Source organism: Saccostrea cucullata, unplaced genomic scaffold (genome assembly GCF_032062105.1).
Source record: "Saccostrea cucullata isolate Sc308-1 unplaced genomic scaffold, CSIRO_AGI_Scuc_v1 ctg1527, whole genome shotgun sequence".
Lineage (NCBI taxonomy): Eukaryota > Metazoa > Mollusca > Bivalvia > Ostreida > Ostreidae > Saccostrea > Saccostrea cuccullata.
In genome coordinates, this window is record NW_026925899.1 from 31,197 (window position 1) to 41,788 (window position 10,592).

The following is a 10,592-nucleotide window of genomic DNA, read 5'->3' on the forward strand; positions in this document are numbered from 1 at the left end:
TTTTTCTGTGCACATGAAAACAATTCTGAAAGGTACTGAAAATTCAGTACGTCAGAATTTTAAATATGCCCCCAAAAATTGCCCTTTCACGAAGACTCAATCAACCTTTTATAAGTACTATGATGATTTATTTTAAAAGTTACACGTAGCAAGATTTATTACAATTAGAATAAAACCGTAGGAAGGATAGACTTTTGCAAGACTTTTACAGAAAATTCTATTTTCAGGGCCATTGCAGTTAAAAGTTACATGTGTATTTACCTATGACCTTTGGCAAAATATGGGACTTGGAGTCAGAAAAATGCGCCTTGCCCTTAAATGTAAAGAACTTTATAGAACCTTGTCCTAAATATATTATTTTTTTTACGTTTCAGTCACAAAAGCTAATGATGGACCCCCATACCAGTGCTCAGGATGTGATGCGATGTGACCTGTGTGAGGACGCTGTGGCACAGATGCACTGTGATAGATGTGTTGTCAACCTGTGTACGGCTTGTGTAGGACAACACATGATATCTGATGAATCCAAGGATCACAAAGTCGTCAAATTTAAGGACAGGAAATCCACCCCCCAATACCCTGAATGCAAATCTCATGCCGATGAACGATGTGAGATGTACTGTAAACAATGTGACATTCCTGTCTGCATTACCTGTGTTGCTCTTAATCAACATTTAGGTCATGAATTATCTAAAATCTTACAAGTTTTGGAAGAAAAGAAGGGCATGTTTACAAAAGAAAGAATTGAATTAAAGGACACAATTTTTCCAGCCTACAAGGATATTGCATCTGATGTACAAAACACAATGGGTCAATTAGAAAAGGAATATGGAGATCTCTCAACAGCCATAACAAAACATGGAGAGGACTGGCACAGAGAAATTGACAAACTTGTCAAGAAGCTTAAAGCTAACGTTGATGAGATGAAAAACACACAGTTACAACCTCTACAGAAACATTTTGATGAAATAAACAAGATGATGTCTGTCATCAAGGATGAAATCAATTCAATGGAAACTGCAATAAATACTAATGACATATCGAGACTACTGAGTATCACATCCAATGTACATATATACAGAAACCTTCCGCAAAAAATTATACCATCTTTAGCCAAATTCATTCCAGGAAAAATCCAAGGAAATGAATTAAGTAAAGCTTTTGGAACCTTATCATCAAGTTTAACTTCAGATAAACATGGCTGTAGCATGAGAACAAGGAAGAAATCACCAGAAGCTGGATCCTCTCCTCCAGTCAAATTGCTGCTTGATGAACCAGAGACCATCACCACCATAGACACTGGGTATGGAGAACTTAACAATGTGGCCTGTCTGAGTGATGAAGAAATCTGGACAAGTGAAAATAACAACACCATGAAACTCTACAGCATAAATCAGGGATCACTACTCAAGTCAATCACAACCAAGTCATGGAAGAGACCATCCAACATAGCAGTGACAGAAAGTGGAGATCTAGTTTATACTGACGACAATGATAGAACTGTGAACATTGTGAAGAATGAGAAGATAGAGGCGATCATACTACAGAACTGGAAACCTTTAGGTGTCTGTACTACCTCCTCTGGTGACCTCCTGGTTATCATGGACAGTAATGATAGAAAACAAACAAAAGTTGTCCGTTACTCTGGCTCCACAGAGAAACAAACCATTCAGTTTGATGATAAAGGTAAACCTCTCTATTTATCTGGTCCCTTTTGGATGGGAAGCATGTACATTACTGAGAACAGGAACCTCGATATATGTGTGGCTGATAGTGAAGCTAAAGCAGTTGTTGTGGTCAATCAGGCCGGGAAACTGAGATTCAGGTACACTGGACATACTCCTGCTCCAAAGAATGAACCATTCAGTCCACGAGGAATCACCTCAGACAGTCAGAGTCACATCCTTACAGCTGATGGTAACAACCACTGTGTCGACATCATAGACCAGGATGGACAATTCCTCCGTTACGTACATAGACTGAGGATTGAGTGAACCTCACAGACTGTGTACAGATACAAATAACAATCTGTTTGTTGTTCTTTTTAGACAAAAATCAAAAAGACGGAAGGTAGTCAATGAAGTGCATAAAATTAAATATATACAGTGAAATCTTTGACCAATATTGGTTAAAGTAAAACTTGATATTGATTTATCTTGTAAAATTCATCATTGATACCCCGGTATTCACTCTTAAAGTAGATGAGATGTTTTTCACTAAAGAAACAGATAATTATAGAAAAAGAAACGCAGAGTAAATTTTTTAGGCGAATTAAATTTATTTTTCTTTTAATTTTTTTCAGTATTCCTATCTAACTTTTAAAATCATCTTTCAAAAAGACATAAGCAAAATCCCATTTGATTTTGTCTAATAATTTATTTGTTAATGAAGCTCATATGACGATACCCCCCCCCCCCCCCAATAGTAAAAATCGAAAACTATCATAATCTTCCGACACATCTGTCATGAGCCTTATTTTTCCTTTGTATGGAAGTCATCGTAGTGTTGTGTTTATCTTTCAAACCCTGGCTATATTGAACATGGGTGGTTTTTGTGGTAGTAAGGTGGCGATTTCAGAGATGGAATGACGAATAGCCCGCTCGTAACATGACTCTGTTTTGCGTTAACGTCATCGTCACGGTTGATTGAAAAGCATTCCAGACCCTCTCTGACAACGTGTAACAAGTTTTATGGGGGGAAATTTACAAAAAAAACTGCTTAATTACCCTTTGTTGCCTTTTTCATTAATTAGGCAATTTGAAAACCAGAGCCCATTGAACTTCCATTAACTGTACCAAGATTGCAAGAAATTCATATCGTCTCGAAATATTGAAAAACAATGTGTATACCTCAGGTGGATAGGGTGCAAAAAGATTTGTTGACAAACTGATCATCATCAATTAAATTGCACGTGTTTTGGGATTTTTAGCGTTTTCCCTACGTGACGTCATGCATTTTACGGTTGAGTAATTCTGAACATTGATTTTGGTGTATAGTAACTACATTTTTCATCTAATCAATTTTCGTAATTTTCGGTCATGCGGTCAAAATTTTCCGAATATTATGCTACCCTGTGTTTCTTTTTCCTTTCAAACCAACTTTTATTCGCGTGCGAGAAATTTTCACGAGGTTCGCGAAAGCCCCGTCATCGCGAATTTTTCTCGCCGTGAACGGGTCCTTAAAGTCTCTTTTTCTATTAAAAACAGTTCCAAAAAAGGCTTGATCGCGAAAATTAATCGTAGCGAGCTCGTTTACTTCCAGTAAATCGCGAAATAAAGTCGTCGCGAATAAAAGTTGGTTTACAGTATTAAGCAGCAGAAAGATCGATCACTGTAATGCTCTTCAAAATTCTGCATTATCATTGTAAAGAAAAGAATAGAGAATACTTGTAATAAATGGTCTTGATGTAAAATACCAAATTAATAAATCTTTTACAGTGTACATATTGAATTCTTCACCATTTCCACGATAGAATAATATATGTCAGAGAGGCATGAATGCACCCTTATAGTGTTTAATTAAGACTGGGTTGCTTTAAAAAAAAAATAAAATATCATATTGCTGCTTATGTTTTCTTTAATCAGCTAACAATACCACAACTTACTTGCATGAAATTTCGATAACTTTCAAATGTTAGACAATACAAAATTCCCAAAACAAGGAATAATTTGAAATTATTTACTTAGTTCTGTTCGTGCTGGTTAGTTGATTTCATATTGGCCTGTCTTATGTCCATCTTTGGACCTGTCCCAATGTCCAGTTGTTTTCCTTTTATTACTTTCTCGACATATATTTTACATGTCTCTTTTGGTCTTTCTTTCTTTTGCCAGTTGGTGTCCATTTCAATACAACCCTTGGGATGCATTCTACATATATGTCGTATCCACAGCCATTTTCTTTTCTTTATAACTTGAATAGATTAGTGGTGTTAATCTTTTTGTGCAACTCTTCATTTGAGATGGTATTAGCCCAGAAGATGCGTAAAATTCTCCGCAGCAACGTGTCTGAGAGGCATCTAGCCTGTTCAAAATGATTTTTGTAACCTTCCAGACATAACAAATTTAAAAAATACTAGAAATTTGAAATCTTTATGTCTAAGTGCCTTAACTTTTATAAAACATTAATCAATATGAAAACAGATTTTATCTGTCTGTAAACAAAAAGAGACAAATGACTCTATTTCTTGGCCAAATTATTCGAAGCGAATTATAAAACAGCGCAATCTGGCTCAACCCAAGTTATACTCGAATAATATAGCCAAGAAAAAGAGTTATTCCGTATGATTTACTTTTACTCCATGCCCTCGATTTCCACGCCGCATGAAACTATATATCCAATGCAACTAGACATCTATGATGCAAGCAACTTGTCACAACTGATGACGTGTGTGCCAGGAGCTTAGATTAAGTCATTTTAGAATTTGCAGTCGGACCGTTCGGACGTTTTGCAATTGGTTTGAAAAAAAAGCCGCAGATATGTGATATAGGGAATGTTTACATATCTGCGGCTTTTTTTATCTTTCCATAGTGATTTATCACATATTGATATTGTATACTTTTCACGCCCCTCAGATATCATTGCACGAGACACATAGTGGGAAACATTGTTACAAACAATGTAAGAATTAATTCTAACTCTTTTTGATTCAATGTTTTAAAACAAAATTAACCTAAGAAAAAAAACCAGGTCAATCATATTTATCAAGCACATTGCAAAACAACAATTATCATCCAAATAGAAATGTGTAAAGATTTCCGAAGTGATATAATTCTATTCCATAACATTCGGCATATGTCGTACTCCCTCATACTTCATATAATAACTATAAACTCCTGACAGACGCGTCATAAGATATACTTATTATAATAGTCAAGCGATTTGCTAAACAACAAGTCGTCAAAATCATCGAAATGAGTTAGAAATTCCAAATTAACAACACCCAATTCCATAACAACAGAACTGTCCGACTGCAACTTTTAAAATGGCAAAATTTCAGCTCCTGGCACACACGTCATAAGATATGTGACAAGTTGCTTACATCATAGATGTCTCCTATTATACGAAAAACAGTTCATTCGATGTAGCCCCAAGAAACAGTATACATGTATTCAATACTACGATGTATAATGTAAATTATACCTAACCAACTAAGACTTTCAAAAAGCGTAATTCATAAACTATGATCAGACTGATATGTATGGCAAGCCCTTTTACTATTTATTCGTTAAATAAAAATTTTCTTTCAATAAGAAAGATATCTCTTTAGCATAGAGAGATGTCTCATTTGCTTATAGAGATATCTCTTTAACAAGGTCAACCATCGTGACCTCTGGGTCGAGGGCAATCACGAAGACGGATATCTGTTTGGACTGGACAATCTAATCACCATACTGGACGAAGTAGAGAGAGAACTGTTGAACGTAGAAGACACAGAGAAATCTAGTGCTCCTAGCGAATAGATCTGTCATTGTTATAAATATATATACTGCTGACAGAGTTGTGACAAAAAAAAAACCATACTCATCAACCCCCCTCACATTAGGGCTGCCTGTCCCCAGGGGCAGAGGCAGCCCAAGGACCCTCGGGCCGAGAAAGGGCTGCCTGTCCCCAGGGGGCAGAAGCAGCCCAGGGACCCTCCGGCCGAGAGAAAAACAGGGGGAGACTGCTGTCTTATTTAAATGATTAGATGTAGTATATAGGGCATACCTGAATTTACTCTATTCCAGATATTGATCTGTGGATTCCAGTTATAGAAGATTGATCATAAACGGGATCTGTTACACACTTACAGAAAAAAATTGTTTCTGAGTTGGAAGGACAATTTTTTTGGAAGCAAAATTGTTAAAATGTTTCTTTTTTTAATTTGGTCATGGTACATATCCAACAATTAAACACTGCATTATTTTATGATGTATGAAACGTACCTGCCACTGACAACTTATTCAGAAACAAAACAGAAAATGTTTCATATTTTTACTCAAGAATATAGATACATGTTTCAAATAACTAAAGCTTTCTTGAATAAGAAAAGGTCATGTGACCACTTTAAAGGTCAAAGTTCATTGAAAAGTCCCAAGCACTGGTTTTATAGTAATCATCTTTTATAATCAATGTACATTTGGATATCTGTCAGATTTTTCTTTTTGAGAAGTTTAATCAGAATTACATATATGATAATGATCTAATCTAGTTCACTTGAAAGAGATCTGTTGATTTTTTTTCTGTTATGTGTTTTACAAGATCTGAAATTCACGCTTTTATAAAGTTTATAAAAATTTTGTCTAAAGTCGAACCTGCCCTATTTATTTCTTCGACTTTAATGTTGATGTGTTTATTTTGGAAAATCAGGATCTTCCAAACGAGAGCAGCTGTTTGTTTCTGTCATTTTACTGAGTGCCGATTGGTTCATTTCTAAGTGGGTGTGTCCCTTTAGGGGGCGTGTCTATGTATTATACTGTAAATACTGTACAGATCTGATATTGAGTACAATCTTATAGCTGCATAATCAGCCATTCTTGTAAATGTCTTTTGTTTATACGAGAACTGCTCATCATAGTAATGTTTTATATGATGCGTTTGTTAGCCATGGTCAAAGTCATGCCACAGCTGTTGCCCTTTAATGTTGAGAGAATGTAGAATTATATATAGTAACCTGAGCCGTACTTCTGAAAAGTAAGATTGAACTATAGCTTAAATGGCTTTCATAATGCAGGTCTTGCCTAATGTAGTTGTGTTGAAAAGTTTTACTTGAAAAAAAATCATGAAATTGTATATATACATGTACATGAAAGTTACAGTCTATGAAAGATAACCAAAATATGTCTCATTCTTATAGACTATTTCAAATGTATATTTATAGTGGAATTAAGTAAATATGCTTATACTTTTGTCAGATTCAATATTTCTGTATATTTATTATAATATTAGTAGGAAAAGTTAGAATTTAACACTGACATAGCTTTGAGGGCTCTTATAGAATAAGCCACAGAAAAGTGCAATATAATAAAAGTGCCTATACCCCTGCAGTGTAGAGAAAAATGATTTATAAATCATAAAGCGTGAGATTTAAGTGGTAATCTGTTCCTTTTTTGGGGGGAGGGGGTGGGGCTTTATTAATAACACAGCATCCAACATTCCTTCTCCTTACATTGCATGAAATAAATTCCATTAATAAAGGACAAGGTATGGTAAAACCCTATTTTGGCCTCCTGTTTGGTGATGTCTCTTAGTTAAAATGTAAAACCTATTGTCCTCACTGTCATAAAATGAGTAAATTGATTTTATAAGTGTAAATATGTAAAGCATATGTCATAGAATGGTCACGAAATTATATATTTTCAAAATTTCTCTTTCACATTTTCTTCAAAAAAAAACATGAGTACAAGCTTGCCTATTCACTAAATATATTTCCTACATTTGTTTGTATATTTTCTATATAAAAATATCGGCATAGAATAGCTTGTGTTCAACTGCTTAAGAAAATTTGTGAAAATGTTTTTTTTAATCTTGTGAAACTGAGAAACAAACCTGGTGCTAGTTTTAAAACTTGAAGTATCATTTAAATTTCTTAAATGCACCAGTCTGATAACATATGTTTGATTTATAATACCAAGCAGGGGGCAAAATTTGGATTATCATAGTACGCATTACCTTGTTCCTTGGGGGAGAGAGGGTATTTATGTGTTACTATAATTATTTAGCAATTATTTCTGGTTTATTAAGATGTTAAATGATTTTATTAATCTGAATTTAATTTATTGAGTGGATTTATTTTTGACTTCTGAACTTTTTTGTGTTGAATTCTGCTGTGTTGAGACCTGGTGATTTTATCATCAACTGTAGAATTTATATTATCGAGTGCTTCTCGTATCTGTAAAAAAGAAAATGTTTTCTACAAAATCATGAGATTGAAAATATTTTAATAAAATTTATTTAATTCAAGTTGTTTTCCTCTTGTTTTTTTTTATTTCAATTTAAAGAAAAGAAACAAAGACCCAACAAAGGAAAGCATGTAAATCAATGCACTAATTGACATCGACCCCGACGCAAAATACGTCACTTTTGTTTTGCACAGTATTTGCTTACTCATCCACAAACAAACTCACAAACCTACAATGTTGCATCACCCAATCCCCACCGATTCTGTGACAAGGCTTTAAAAGGAAGAAGAAGTGTGATTTCTTCATTTAACTGGTAATTTTCTAATATAAATATGGAAGGAACAAATAATTATATGACTGAGATAAATATAATACCCACTCATTAAAGTATAAGTCACTATCCAACGATGGGGTATAATGAGAAACCGATGCGTTTTTTGATGAAAACTGTGCCGGCCGGGCACCACTAGTGATAAAAATAGCTTTTTTGCGAATCGGTGGGGTTTTTTAATTTAAAATTCAATGTCTCCAACGATGCCTCACATCGCTCCTCATCGGCAACCCATCATTAACACATCAACAAAGGAATGTATGGCCGAGCATTGTCCAATATCCGTTGAATCTGAGGTCATCGGGGAGTTTAGTGGTGTTTAACAGATAACGACAGATCGTCGGTCGATGTTCGACCAAACATTACGTCGACGATGTTTGATGTTTACCAATGTATTTGCGATGTAATATACATCCACGATTATCCTAGAATATCGTTTTATGATTAGCAATGCATCGCTGGGCCTTTGTAAATTCCGGCAACCACGCCATTTTTCTCATAAAACGCATTGGTTAAAAAGTATGCACATCGATGGATAATGTGACTGATTCTTTTAGGACTAAGGCCGATGTGGAATTTTCAACATAACACCACGGATTACTACAGATTACCACCGGTCTACGGCTACCGGCCGGGAAATGTGACCTAGGCATAAGGAGAGTTCTTGCATAATAAAAAATATATGAATGAACAGGAGGAGATGAACCTTAAACAGATAATATAAAATACATGATACTCCCATGACTTTGGAAAGGTCATATAATCAGTTTGATTACAAAATATAGTTTCACAGTTTGAACAGACTACTAGTATATAAGATCTATATTATATATGAGCCCTGTCTCTGTGGTTAATGGCTTTATAAATGATCTTGAACAAAGTAATGATTATAAGACATTCATTCTTAAGGATATTTGATCCCAAGTGAGGAAGGGTAACTCTAAATTATCATTTGATTAAAAATACATCTTCTCAAATATGAAGTTCGAAATCGAAAACTTTTCTTTTTCATTTAATGCATCTTACTATGTTTCAGGGTTCTTTGAAATCTTAGAAAAGGGTTTAGTTAAAAAAAAAACAACTGACATTTGTGCCCTATAAAAGTGTCAAGTCATATACAGTTTTAGAACTGAAATAAGATTTTCTTGAACGTAGCCTTACATTTGTGAATACGGAAGCTTATTAGCACGATACAAATAAGAAGTGATCTGTGATGTTTTGCAATGCAAAAGGAGCGTATACCTAGAAAACTCATTCTAAGTATTATATAGAATTGTATGTTTTAAAATTATGGCACAATTAATATGCATAATTTGAAATATATCATTTACTGAATACCCAAGAGATGCAACACTTTAAATAATTTCTAGTGCAATGACATACCCTGTAAAATAAACATTGTGCGTTTGTTAAAGTCAAGCAGGAAGTTCAGAGCTTCTTAAATGCAAGCCATGCAGTTATTGAAATAGACCCAATAAAACATCTTAACCAATGTTATATATGACATCTGATTTGTACAGTTAATACTTATAATTGGTTGTGTTTTGTAACATTTGCATATGGTTACTTTTTCTAGAAAGCTCGATAACTCAAATTGTGTCCCTTTGAACTACGTAGCCATCTGTGCTTTATTTTCACTGTTTTATGTAAAGTTTTAGTTTGTGCTTACGAACAGCAAACTTGTGTACTATATTAAGACTTTAGAATCGTATTATATCAGAGAGCATTAAAGCCTTATCGGTGTTTCACTCGTAATTTAATTAAGTCTTACGCAATGTTTTATGCATATATACAAATATCGAATTTTTTTTCCAAACCTGTCTTCTAAATGCTGAATGAATGGGCATTTTTTTTTCAAAAAAAGGAAATTACAGATTGTATGTCAAAACAGCAGTGTAACCGTCCCGTTGAAAATTAGAAATTACCTGTAAGTATAAAATATCCATGAAAAATTTTTATGGAAACTTAATTTATATTGTGATCATAAGAAAAATATTACAATCACTCCTTGAAAGATTTCTCTAAAAATACTTTATATCAAATATACTTATGCATTTAGAATCAGACATATCAAGTTAAAATACAACCTGATGTATATAAATTCTTTTGCAATATTAAATATGTTAAATTAAAATTGTATTTATTGATTTGTAAATTAATTCTGTCTTACATGTAATACATTGAAGAGAACAATCATATAAAATGAACAACGAATTTTCCAACAATGCAGTCCTGTAAAAAAATTAAACTCGTATAATTTATTATAGTACAAAATATATTTCATATTAAAACACATTTTCTCCTGTGATCTTGAAATCTGACCTTGCACCATGTCGAACTGCAACCTGGAGAAGAGTTGTCTCCAGTTGTTGACCCAATTT

At 34.0% G+C, this 10,592-nt stretch overlaps 1 protein-coding gene across 1 annotated transcript; it reads left to right on the plus strand.

Moving 5' to 3' along the window:
• Positions 1–389: 389 nt before the first annotated feature.
• LOC134269960 (E3 ubiquitin-protein ligase TRIM71-like) lies at positions 390–5,459 on the plus strand. The gene is made up of 4 exons (XM_062752134.1): positions 390–794; positions 900–1,475; positions 1,674–1,970; positions 5,295–5,459. The coding sequence occupies exons 1-4, from the start codon at positions 390–392 to the stop codon at positions 5,457–5,459; spliced, it is 1,443 nt and encodes a 480-aa protein (XP_062608118.1).
• The last annotated feature ends 5,133 nt before the right edge of the window (positions 5,460–10,592 follow it).